The sequence below is a fragment of the Ptychodera flava genome, chromosome 7 (assembly GCF_041260155.1).
Source record: "Ptychodera flava strain L36383 chromosome 7, AS_Pfla_20210202, whole genome shotgun sequence".
In the NCBI taxonomy this organism is placed as follows: Eukaryota; Metazoa; Hemichordata; class Enteropneusta; family Ptychoderidae; genus Ptychodera; species Ptychodera flava.
The window spans coordinates 41937770-41951311 of record NC_091934.1 but is presented as its reverse complement, the minus strand read 5'-3'; the positions used below and the strand labels follow the sequence as shown (position 1 = coordinate 41951311).

General features: G+C 36.7%; 1 protein-coding gene and 1 long non-coding RNA gene across 2 annotated transcripts; both read left to right on the top strand.

The window, feature by feature from the left end:
* The first annotated feature begins 1991 nt into the window (after positions 1-1991).
* LOC139136513 (deoxynucleoside triphosphate triphosphohydrolase SAMHD1-like) lies at positions 1992-5241 on the top strand. The gene is made up of 6 exons (XM_070704238.1): positions 1992-2500; positions 2967-3127; positions 3673-3788; positions 3999-4075; positions 4479-4643; positions 5215-5241. The coding sequence occupies exons 1-6, from the start codon at positions 2303-2305 to the stop codon at positions 5239-5241; spliced, it is 744 nt and encodes a 247-aa protein (XP_070560339.1). The 5' UTR covers positions 1992-2302.
* A 146-nt stretch (positions 5242-5387) lies between these two features.
* Positions 5388-7177, top strand: LOC139136248 (uncharacterized). The gene is made up of 3 exons (XR_011553169.1): positions 5388-5480; positions 6320-6496; positions 7091-7177. It is a non-coding gene; the product is annotated as an uncharacterized lncRNA (long non-coding RNA).
* Positions 7178-13542: the final 6365 nt, after the last annotated feature.

Here is a 13542-nt window from a genome sequence, read left to right as displayed (position 1 = left end):
AGGGAAACAATTACTCCCCCATTAGCATAGCCTATCGATTGTTTGTTTTTCCATTTGTCTGATAATCTGCTTGTTTGACTTGCCTTTCTGTTAAGTCTTTTTTCGTCATTTTTGAATGATCTATGTGACTGAATATGACCTGGCTTTAATTTCCAATAGATGGTAGAGATTTTACGTTGTTACACTGTTCAAATCGTCAAATTAAATGCACTATTTCCATTTTCTTTTGTTGTCTGCATGTCGTCTTTCTTCCTCGCCCACTCGTTAAGTCGAAATTTATGACCAATAGACATCAAATCAGGTCCAATAATCACCTCTATGGAGAGCAGATCTCCCTTGGGGCTTGGATTAGCTGACTTGATGGTATCATAACATATTCAAGTGGGACTAAATTGAAAGTCAAAATGAAATACTTATCTTTACAAGATTTCAATCTACGAATATTTGTTTTAAACGTCCCTCCTCGGCCATTACAGTGCACATACATGACGGGTTTTAAATGTGGAAGTTTGCTCTCTTCCAGTCAAATAACAAGGCTCTATAAAGCTCAGGGGAAATATCGCCGTCTTAAGAAAGAGTTTTGCCCCGCCATTCGAGCCTGTCAATCTTACATGAACTCATCTGTGGCTACAATAGTCATTGCTCTAAATTGCTCAGTCTATGTAACAATAACAGCAATTTCGTCTGTCAGCACTTTACCAATCACATTTCAACAATTCATCCAGCCTATGAACATTTAGAGTGACATATTTGCGCATTGAATAGGAATGTCTATAGCTTAGCCTTGGTATCTGACCGTAATTTCGATCCATACATCGCGATGATCAAGAAATCTATGCTCGTGAGGGCGCCTGAAATCATTTCGAGGGCATTTTTTATTCGAGAATGTGAACAATATTATTTGACGACCTAACCTGAAAACCGCAAAATTCTCCCAATCAATTCATGTTGATTTTGATGAATTATGAATAAAAAGTTTAGAAAGTGAAAGAAAGATTATATTCTATCTTTGCAGATTGCCAGCTGTGATACACTCAGTCTGACAAACCCTGTTATCTGATTTGCGTCTTCAGTCACATGTTTATTATCACCATCGGCGTGGGTGTGAAAAGAGCATTTTGATTATATCAGTGCTAGAGTTTCAAGCCTCTGTCTTAAAACTAGACTGAAGCACATAATGATCAAAGCCCTATATTTTTGCACCTTGCATGCTAAAAATTAATATCTCAAATAAATAATTCAGTTTGGCAATAGCTGATAAACCTGGCACGTATAAAGTGACATGTGAGTGATACATTGCTATAATAAAGCCGCAGACAAACTGGCCACTGTAGATAAGCGATAAACCCCAAATCGACTATGTCAGATGGGCCAAAAGTTCAAAAGTTCAGCGTGAACTCTGACGCAGGGCTGCAATGGGCCACTCTTGGCATGGGTCAACCACAAACGGTGCTTAGATTCTCAACCATACCCTTCCACTGTTGAATTCTACTACAACCTACTGCCCGATAATTTATCATTTATGACTTTATCTGCTTCCCGGGTGTACCTTCCCTTACTTTTGCTCTTCCTTGAATTGGGTAAGAGCTCACTACCAAGGAAAAGCTAAGGGAACCTGTTTCCTGTAAGGGCGTGGCAGCAATCAACACTGTCCAAGAAACAATTGATTTCTGTGCATGCGGACAATTTTTCTCTGATCATTGGCGAAGGAACAATTTTCTCTTTACCCGGCACGCATCGAGAAAAATGCTTGGAGGTTTTCCCAGGAAGCTTCTGTCGAGGGAAAGCGGAATATCAGGGACTTTTCCCAATAGGGACTGGAGAAGAAATTGATAGTAGGTGGAAGGGCAGCTGCGAAGACATTTCACCCCCTTACATTTTAATTCAGTCTGAACACCTTAGAATAGTTCAAACGCAAGTGTAAAAATGCAACGGTTCCGATTTCCCCAAAACGGCTGACTGGCTGCACCGGCTGCTCCAAATAACACGTCGTACAACTTTTATCTTCGATCACGTTCGTGAAATAATATAAAAAAGCTTTATGTGTGACTCTGTGGTTTGTCTATGGCAGTAGTTTTGCCCCGAGCTAAATTATCTTTCAAAATTTGGAATATTTTTAGTCTACCTCATGCGTCAGTTATAAATCAAAGGATACATTCCATCAATAGCTTTATCGAATATTACTACGTTGACAACCAAATACACATCACTACTACTCGATTTCAAGTAGCTATTAACCTTAAACATGCGCTGAATAAAACAATGAACGTTCTAGCGTTCTCTTTCATAAGAGAGGTAAACGATGGCGGACAGTCCATCATCTACAGAGTCGAACCCCAGGACTTTAAGTCAAGACGACTCCGGTGCATGCAGTGGAAGCCAAGGCTATGAACAAAGCAGCCAGGGAGACGCACAACGTATTGTGACGACAACGTTTGATCAGGGTAATCATCACACTAGAGGTCAATCTATGTACCAACCCTCAAAGGAGATAACGAAGGTTGGTCATTGCTGGTCAACTTCGTTGACCGCGATGCAGTTCCTGAGTATTCGTGTTTCTTTTCTTGACAAACAGGGATTTTTCTGTGCACACCGAATTAGCTGAAAAATTGGTTGAAATCAGTGAACTTGGTAAATAATCAATTAATCAACTACAATTTATTAATCAATTAATAATCAATTTTAATTAAAATTGTGTTAAACAGGAATTAGTGAATGAATGAATAAATGAATTCATCCATACATAGATTGATTTATGATTTAAGTTCATAAACTTATTACAATGTAATTAATTGATAAAAAATATGTCGTAGAGAGCATGCTGATTGCAGAATGAAAAAATTCAAACAGTACGACAAGCAATGTTCATGTATTCTGCAAAGCTACAGAGATTTAAGGGTATTATTTTACCGTCGCTTATGAATGTTTCTACTAATTTTCATTGTTTCTCCTTTCTCAACTCGCAGGTTTTTCAAGACCCAATCCATGGTACTATCGAGCTTAACCACGTCTACATGAAAATCATCGATACACCCGAATTTCAGCGACTGCGGAATGTTAAGCAGCTGGGCACGGTGAATTTTGTGTATGCGGGCGCTGTTCACACAAGATTTGAGCACAGCATTGGGTAAGACCCCTTGGTCGCGTAAGAGGATGCACTATCCGATAATTACCATACCCTAATTTGTTGAAAAAAAGTGTAAACAATATCAGGAAAGTATTACTTTTGGTAAGAGACCAGCAAAGTTTAGGAAACAACCGCACACCCTACAAATTCTACTGTATTGTGTACAAGAATCAAGTAAGCTCTCCATATAGAACATTAAAATATAGAATGACTTTAACTGGCTAACAGTGATTTCAACAATTGTTTCATAGTTAAACCTTATTTAAGTGCCAAATATGTGTCTCATCGCATAAGGCCATTTAATATTGAATCCATTTTCGTGTTTTAAGTCCGAGGCAACAATGAAGCATTTTTGTTCATATCTTATTACTACATAACTATTTTTCATATTTCAAACTTTCCTGCTCGTAAGAAGTATCTAGCAGGTGTCATCAATTATTGTATCATGTTCTGCTTCTGGACAACTCCAATACATTACTTTTTTTGCCAGTTACATTTGATTTGCACAATGAATGAAATATTTCGCATCTGCATCACGGTCCTAGAACATGTTACCTAGCTCTGAGATTGATAAGATACTTGAAGGAGAGACAGAAAAACCTTGGTATAACAGACGAGGAGGAGTTGTGCGTTGGGTTGGCAGCATTGTGCCATGATCTCGGTGAGGCTTTACACATATTTTGACCATTTGAAACCTGATATTCGTTACATCTCTGTTTTCCCTTTGTATGCCTCTCTTACTCTCTGTCAAAGAATATTTATATTAAAAAAATTCACGTTATATTCAAGTAATTGTTTGTGTTTGCGCCATCTTCTTGTATATTTTTCTCGTCGTGGTTACTTCTATGTCTCTCTGTTTTCTTTTGTCCAGGTCACGGCCCGTTTTCCCATATGTTTGACAGCCTGTTCATCCCTAAATTCAAGCCAGAGAACTACGAAAACTGGTCTGTAAGTAACATTCATAGAGGTGTGTTGCCGACGTAAAGGCAGGTTTGTCGAAAATGTAGTAAAAATCATCAAATATTTATGAAAACCAAACCTATTCGAATGAGCCTCAGCTTTGTGTTCCTAGAGCTTTGCATCTCAGAGTGCTTACTCGTAAATATCGATTACTAAAGGTTGGGTGTCTTCATGAAACAGTCACTATTGTTGACGATCGCTATTGACAAATTGCGAGAAGACAGATCATCAATACTTGCGAAAAAAACGCAAAAAACTTTTGGAATATTTACAGTGTGAGCGAAACATTAAAATATTATCTGTCTCATCAACAAATGTACACCTGTTGCTGCGTCAATTATCAAGTCAATCATAATGCTATACTGAAATACCTGACCGTTTGTGTCATTAGCATGAACTTGGAGCTGTCAAAATCTTTGATGACATGGTGAAGAAATACGACCTGAAGAGCACATTTGAGAGGTTGGGCTATAATTTGGAAGAATTTCACTATCATATGATAAAGGAAATGATTTATGGCCCACTGGAAATGAATGGTGATGAACATTATAAGCCGGTAAACCATTCCTCTTTTAAGATTGACTGTGCCTCGGGGACAGATATTCGGACTATCAAAGTTTTACAATTCTTTTTTTATCTATGACTTGTGTGGCCAATATTGAAGGAGAAGAATAATATTCACTGTCTTAGATTTTCGAAAATCGAAAATATGATTTTCCCCACAGAGTTTACATACGGATGATGACTATTTTGAATGTCAAATATCGGTCAATGTCGCGTGGTTCGTTTCTCTTATACCAAAGTTTGCACAGTGACCCTGATTGTTACCCTCATTTGTTAAGAGAATGATTGAAGGTTTTAATTGAGGAAAGTTTGAACGAAAGTTTTAAGTCTTTGAGGTGTATTCTACCTTAAGCATTTTATATATGTTTGATAACACAACGGTTCCTAATAATCTTCATCTGTGTGTCTATGTTGTATGTGAAAAATGTAACCTTCATGAACTTAGTCACCTGGATCCCCCGATCTTTCGGTCTATCTGTTCAATAGTATCTGGAGGCCTGTTGCTCTGTGTTTATCAGTCTTTTATGTTTTTTTTCTGTAAAACATTGTCATATTTGTAAAAGTCACCAGCCATACCTAAACCACATTGATCTCAGAACGTCTCTGTGTCAGCAATATTTTCTTTCGAGGCTAATACAAATGGATATTTATGATGTACAATTAAGATTAATTGGCATAATAATTTTTGTCCATGAAGATTAAACTATACGTGGTTTCGCAGCAGGTAATTCACGTGACAGTTTAAAAGATATAAATTATTCTGATAATTTATATCAACAGGCAACTCGAGTATCAAGCTACATACCCAGACAAATACTACTTGTATGAGGTAAGACATATCTGACACTAATCAAAGGTATTGCATAGAGAGAGAGAGAGAGAGAGAGAGAGAGAGAGGAGAGAGAGAGAGAGAGAGAGAGGTATATATAATTTATAATCATTAAAACTATAAGTACATTCAGGGAACCAAGTTTTAGACAAATAGGAGTCTAAAAACAGTGCAAAGGTTATGGTACTAACTTAGCAGTGACAGTAGTACAGAACCCTCTAAAACAATCTCTTAGTGGTTTGGTCTGGAGAGACACTGGAAAAGGAAAATAAGTTCCAAGTTGGCTAATAATTTGATTGAAGCTCTTCTCAAAGTGGTTACTAAGTCAAGAAAACCAAAACCAATGTTTTCTAGCTAAAACAGCCTTCCTGCAAAATTCTAAAGTTACCTTTTCACTAAAATAATTACACAGCAATTCGTGTGTTATAGAAAGCTGTATGTTGAAATGCAAACATAACCTTAAGACCTTGTAGTTGTATCTATAACAGTCATCGAGGGAGAAAGGAACAATGACCACAAAGCACACACACATACATATGTATGTGTATATATATATATATATATATATATATATATATATATATATATATATATAATATATATATATATATATATATATATACACGTACGTGCGTAATGTACGTAATGTAATGTACGTATGTACATACATACATACATACATACATACATACATACATACATACATACATACATACATACATACATACATACATACATACATACATACATACAGAGTCACTCACTCACTCACTTACTTACTTACTTACTTACTTACTTACTTACTTACATGCAAATCTTTACCTTTTATTTAATCACAGATAGTTTCTAATAAGACCAATCAGATAGATGTTGACAAATGGGATTACTTTGCCAGATACAGTTACCACCTTGGTGTCACTAGCAACTTCATACACAATCGTTTCATGAAATTTGCAAAAGTGTTTAGCGTACGGAAAAACAAACGTTGGGAAACTCAGATATGCTACCGAGACAAGGTATGGTTTGAACTTTTTTTTGCTTTGTTGTACTTCCTTGTTTATTAACGATGTTTATCTTGACTTCTTTTTCTGTTTGTCTATCTGTCTGACAGACCAATTTTTGCCTGGTTTGTGTACGTTTATATGTCCGTGTGTATCTGTTAAAAGACATTGTATATTTTTTGTCTGACTGGCACATTTAAGGTCTTTTTCAATATCCTATAAGGCTGAGTGACAGGCATATTTTCAAGAAAGATTAGTTAAATATGACGACGAAATGTGTGTGGAAGACATTTACTCAAAAATGCCTCGAAGTTTCATATTTCCTCGGCTTAATCGTATTGAACAGTGTATAATTATGCAAACATTTGTGAGTGGCGGGATATTTGACGGTTCTGTATTCGCGCATTACGGCTACTCCATATAGCACTCGCCTATCGGCTCGTGCTATGTGTCGCACATTGTACAAAATCTTGTGTATACCCTCCTGCAGCGGGGTTATTGCTTAATTTTGCATTTTATCTCGAACAGTTATATCTATATCATAATACTACTGTCATTGAGACGGCTTTTCATAACTGCTTTTAATTGTTATGGTTTACCTCATTGCAGGAAGCCCCAAGTGCATATGAGATGTTCCATACTCGATATCGACTTTATCGTATGGCATGCTATCATCCAGTAACAGTGGCAATGGACTTAATGTGAGTAGAATCATTACAAAACATTCTTTTCGAGAAGAACAGAGGCCGATCTCTCTGTTCAGTTTAGTTTCAGACTTTGATCGCAGGGTCACGTTTAGAGTTTTTTGTCTTGTTAAGTATTTTGTTGATGTATTCCTGCAATTTATTTATTATAGTAACGACTTCTGATTCATATTATTCTATTTTTCACATTAACAATCCTATAATTTTGCCATGAAGTTTTTAATAGAGAGAGACATAACATGGTTGGCCTCAGAACAAACATTTTCTGGCTTTCAAATTAGCCACATTGCCAATGTCTATTGATTCAGTCTTTGTGCCTTACCTTGTAATCTTTTAAGGATCGCCGATGTTCTCCTTGAAGCAGCGCCACATCTTGAGCTTAAAACATCTGTAGGGTAAGTTTGTACTCTGCAAGTGGCCCTTTGAGGGTCACTAAGAGGTTAATTGCCTTTGCGGGCGGCCAGGGCTCATACAACAAGGACGAGGTGCTGCATGCTAATTTTTGGCTCATGTGTTCACACTCATGAGATGCCACAGCGATGTCTGTCTATGTGTCTGTGTATCTGTGTGTCTGTCTATCCGTTCTCTCTGTGGTCCGAATATCTCGAAAACGGCTTATCAGATCAGCATGAAACCTAGTACATAGATTCGGTTTTAGAATGGCAAGAACTGATTAGTTTTGGTGGATGTGGCTTGCATTTATCATGTTTATTTGCATAATTAATGATTTTAGAAAAAACGGGCACATATTGAGAACGTCTGCATCGAATGCTATGGTGAGATTTACTACAAATGTTGATCACACGAGGATTCAAGAGGTTGCAAGACATAGAGGTGTGACATGAAAGTTAATTGCTAATTTGCATGTTTTGGTGAACTCTCCTAATTAGGGATATGATTCTGAAATGACTTAATCATGAGTGACGAAACTTGCTATGTACATGGAAGAAATTATGATACAACATTAGTGAAGGTCATTAAGCATTTTCACTTCAGCCAATTCCTAATTAGCATATTCTACTGGATTTTCCTAATTAATAGATATACTGTAGCTTGATTGAATCGACCAAAGTTGACGAAACTTGCTACATACATTTAAGATACAATAGTACAACATTCTTGAAAATCATCAAGCATTTTTACCCAAGCCAATTCTTAATTTGAATATTTAATGAACTTTAAAATGTACACACAACTGCAGTGATGTTTGAATTTGTACACAACTGCAATGTATGAGCATTTCATTTTCACGTGAGCATTTTCAGTTCATATCTTGTCAGTTATAAGTACACACAGACTGCCAATCTGTTTTCCGTGCTTTCTGTATAGCAGCCTGTTACTAGCAGAGGGTAACTGCTCTATGTATGAATTTTTTGTCATTAAATTTGTTTATTTAGTCTAAAAAATTCGAATCGATAATCAAAAGCGCCCCTGAATACCACTGCTTCTACACCCGTATACAGATTTTCATTCGATAGATGTCATGACATTTTCACGGAACGAAATCATTCTTAAAAGTTAGTCTCAGAAGAACTCTAAGAGGGTTTATATGACACAACCATAGACTACATGTCCAACAATTAGGATGTTCAATTTTATAGCCATGGTGATAATGGCACTGTATTTTTTCTGCTGATGGTGACTGTGGTGGTGGTGGTGGTGGTATAAAATCTTAATGTCTTACCATCTTGCTAGATGTTCGCTCAGATTTTCGTGTTCGCTGGTTCATGATCGCCCACTTATAAGAATCATGATCAAACCAAAATAATGAACTGAAAGGTTTAGATACATTAACACTATATATGTCTTCCAACCTTTTCAACTTCGTTTTTAAAATCACCGTGTAAATATCGTTTCCCCTCAATTAGGCTTGAATGAAACTGAATAATCCCGCCATGAAAATAATTTCCTTGGCTTATAATTACTTTTTAATTCTTTAGTATGTTTTATATGTCCAACATTAGACGAAACACATGCGCAGAAAGCTAATGGTTTTAAAAATTGCCACAATTGTACATGTAAATGTTTTTCTTCTATGATAGGAAAAGCTTTCTTATGAGAGATATGCTGACTGACATGGAAGCCTATAGAGTATTGGATGATAACATTCTAAATTTGATTCGTCACTCCTATGGTAATGAAAAGCTGGCGCCAGCCCGTGAAATCCTCCAAAGAATGCAGAAAAGAGAAATCTACAAACTGGTGTCAAAGTTTCAATTGCAAAAGAATCAGGATATCGAAGACAAGGTAAGACGGTTTACGAACTGGAGAAGCAAGACGGTAGTCTGTGTGGAAAATAGAACGAAAGAGTTCTTGATTACCTTTCAAAGAATAATATTTATTTCTTGAAAAACGCTTTCCAAGTAAACACATCTCAAAGCGCTGTACATAACTTGATAAGAAGTGAAAAGGCATTTAAAATATTGTATGATTAAAAGTGAATAAAAAAGTGTTCACGTTTGATTTAAAAATGTTAAAATTCTCACTGCAACGGAGTAAAATGGTCAGCCTGTTCCACGGCCGTGGAACACTTGTAGAATATGACCTGTCGTTAAGTACAAATACAAATACAAAATTATTATTATTATTATTATTATTTTTTATTTATTGATTACCTTTCAACGCCGTATGATATTGAAAGTTGACTGGTATGGCACGCTCTGGGGCTGTCAGAGGCTTGACTCCGAATTTTACGTGCTTTTTATAAAAGCAAAGCTATGTTCGTTGCACAGTGTGTTACCTACTGCGTTACTCTAACCAATTATTCAGCACAGCACTGCCAAAACGATCAACCAACTCCCAAATTTGGACAATTATTGAATAAGATAAATATCAGCGTCAGGTAACCATTACAGAAAACCAACGAGTATCTAGATGCAGCCATTTTTGATGGCTAGATTGTAAAATAATACAACTTTGTATGCTTCAATGAATATAATTCCCAGATATCTATTACTAGAATATATATGCTGCAGCCGTTGATTTTCGTTCTATATTCTTCATTTATTATAGGATGTAGACTTAGACGAAATAGTCGATAGAGAAGAGAATCTCGGAAAAGAATTGAGGACCAGCCATCTTTGTTTTAAGGTAACAATTTAATGAGAACAATAACAACAGATCCGCCGACAAAAAGCATACAAAACACAAAGAAAATAAGAACTATGACCAAATGTTCTCCACAGCGGTGTTTTTTTTCTGACGAACGGGTTGCCAATCGTACAGCTCTACCGCTCAGTCTCCTCCAGCCGGGCGGCAGTGGATGGTCCCTTTAAGCACTTAGAATCACTGGTCAGTATTGATGAGTTCCCTTTTTTTGCACCTCTTTGAAATTCTAGGACAGTTTTAAGTTCGAGAAATTCACGACCTTGCACCCAAAGGTGATGATAAAAATTGGCCAAATTAACTGCTCTTAATGTGGCTTCGTTTCAACATACAACGGAACACTTATTTTGCATATCGGGGAAAAGACGGTAGCCAGTGTGTCCACAGGTTCATTAGCCAAGGATTTCTGTCCTGCAAATCTCTGCACACACGTATAATTCAACAAGCTAACTCACATGTTCGTATTAGAATTGCATCAGCAGTCCATCAAATGAAAGTTCATTAGCGTATTTTAAAATAAAAATTAAATACTGTGAGACTTTTACCAGATTGAGGTAATGTCTTTGGTGGATATCATAACCACGTGTCACGTGCATTATTATGTCGAAGGATCCCGTTTCAGAATTTTCTATGTCACGTGAACATTAAAAAATGGTAGGGGTAACAAACCTGAAATTATTATTTAGCTTCAAAAGTATCTGTTTCTGAGTTTTAATCGATCTTAAACTGGCAGTTACGATGCAATCCACCGACTACAATAACAAGATACACAAAAAGTACAAGTTAATGAAAATGGCTGCCGGACCAGAACGGCAAGTTATGAGTTTACGCAATACTGAGTCTGCGCATTACAGGTGCCTTTCCTCTATTGTTTTGTACATATGTTTAGTGTGATAGAACAACGGGTAACATGAAATAGATATTGACAAATTTCAGCCTTGGCTAATCAACATTTTACATAAAACAGCCAAACATGATATACACTTAAAATATCATACACAAACGCAAACAACTCAAAAATGAAAAGAAATAAGATATTGAAAGTGGAGAGCAGCTTTGTCCCATGTTTGTTATTTATTTATTAAGTATTCAACAAAAATGAAACATATATTGTCAACTTTGTGGCGAGCTTTTGACTCCCAAGAGACAAAAACATTGTATTCATTACCTGAAAAACAAATATTGTGCAAAATAGTAACATAAAACTTGGTTGACTTGCAAATCACCATATTAATTCAAATTAACAAAATTCATTAACAATATTTTACATAAGCAAAACGAGCGTCATCATTTTTTAGTTTAAAATTTTGGGGAATACTGTTTGATTATACGTGCAAACATTAAGGCATCAAAATAGTATTTAACCATTCATGTCTAGTAGCAAACTTAGCATTATAAGTCGACAAGTACTGATTGCAATGTACAGAACTTAAACGTGTTTTTTGTTTGTTTGTTTGTTTGTTTGTTTGTACACAAAGGTAGTAATCATGGACTATGGACTGAAAGATGAAAACCCAGTCGACCGGGTTCTCTTTTACAGCAAAGGGGATCGGACTCCAAGAAGAATTGCAAAGGATCGGGTAAATAATAATTTAATCAGATTTTTAGTTACCTGTTAGTGGGATAGCGGAAGGTGTTTCTTTCTTTCTCGCGATAAGTCAGGCATAATTTTATCGCTTTCAATGTTGGAAAGAGTTCTTTCAATATACTATGACCTACACAACTGCATTGGTATACATGGCCGCCAATCGGTCATTTCTTTTGCTTTGTTTACGTTAAGAGTCGTTATATATTCAAAAGTGCCTATTAACAGGGTCAAATATTTAGTTTTCCTTCGAGATGGACTAGTGTGAAACCAAGTGTTGATCAAAGTTATCACATGCACAAGCCAAGTTTGTCGTCTCCGAACAAAAAATACGGGATTTATTCTCTGGTCGTTCTACGTCACGACAACCCGCGTCTATGTCATCAATTTTGGTGCGTCGGACCTTTTTTTTGTCGATCTTCGGTGTGCTTGTAAATATGTAAACAAACAACATGGCGGCCGATGTTTCTCCCACGATCAAAAGTCATGTAATGAAATCGATATTTTCACAGACTACGACATTACTAATCCGAACAATGTAAACACAAGAGTGTACCGCCTGTATATTCCGAAGGAATTACGTGAATAATTTGCGGAAACAACGAACTCGAAGCTGGTCGCGTATACCGTGGGTTCCGTACGCATTGCAAACAGGGTCAGGCGCGACGTTTACAGTGTTCGCGCCGTCGAGATTCAGTCGATATTTGTTCCAGAAAAATAGCATTTCTTCGTCTGTGATAAATTTCTAGGACTATGCTATCTTTGAAAAAGAGTATAACTTTGCGGAAGGTAGCCTACCTGTAGACCGAGAGCTGTCATTTGCTCCACACATGAACGAACGTAAGCGCTAATGCACACGACGGACGACTGCAAATGATTGACAACTTGTGCACGGCGTCCTGATATTTATTCCTAAAGTAGTTCAAAAGTTTAAACGCGGAATCGTCATGGAAAACTTATTTTTTTTTGCAAAAAATAACGAATTACTGGCTTATGCATGTGATAAGTATATTATTCCCTTATATTTTTCTTCATTCAGCTCGGAAAATACTCGTGACGTAATGACCGTGTCACCACTCGTCTTCGACTCGTGGTGACACGGTCATTACGTCACTCGTATTTTCCTTTGCTGAACGAAGAAAAATATTAGGGAATAATATCTAATTATTTGTCAGAGCTTTGGTGACATTTTGGCTCCTTTTCACGTATTTCAGCAGCGAGCATACTCGTCTTAATTATGAAGTAACTCATTGAAATATTTTCTTAGAACTCGGTTCGGTAAATCACCCGCCAATCGTTACGCTGCAGCCGAGTTTCATTCAAAATAACAGCAAACACCGAGTAAATTTAGAATCCGATATAGGGTCATGTATTTTGCATCGTTTGATTACGGGGATCATAATGTAATAAAGGCAATGCGCAGACACACTGAAAAAATGGGAAACTTTATCGATATCGATGGAATTTGAATTGTAATCTGCAGTTCTTGTAACTCATTAACGAAAGCAAGTAAACTAATAGAAAGTCAGAAATTCGATGACAGTGCTTAGCATGATATTTAAAGTGTGTCGAGACTTTGACATGATAAACACAAATTGCTGTCTGGCTGGATTATGATGGACTCAAGTTTGATTCGCTTGCAATTAGGGCCACAGTAAAAAGTGACT

Coding starts and splice junctions, on each gene's coding strand:
- LOC139136513 (XM_070704238.1), top strand. CDS start 2,303: ATGGCGGACAGTCCATCATCTACAGAGTCGAACCCCAGGACTTTAAGT. Junction 3,128..3,672: donor AGATTTGAGCACAGCATTGG/GTAAGACCCCTT, acceptor TCACGGTCCTAG/AACATGTTACCTAGCTCTGA. Junction 4,644..5,214: donor GTGATGAACATTATAAGCCG/GTAAACCATTCC, acceptor TATTTGTAAAAG/TCACCAGCCATACCTAAACC.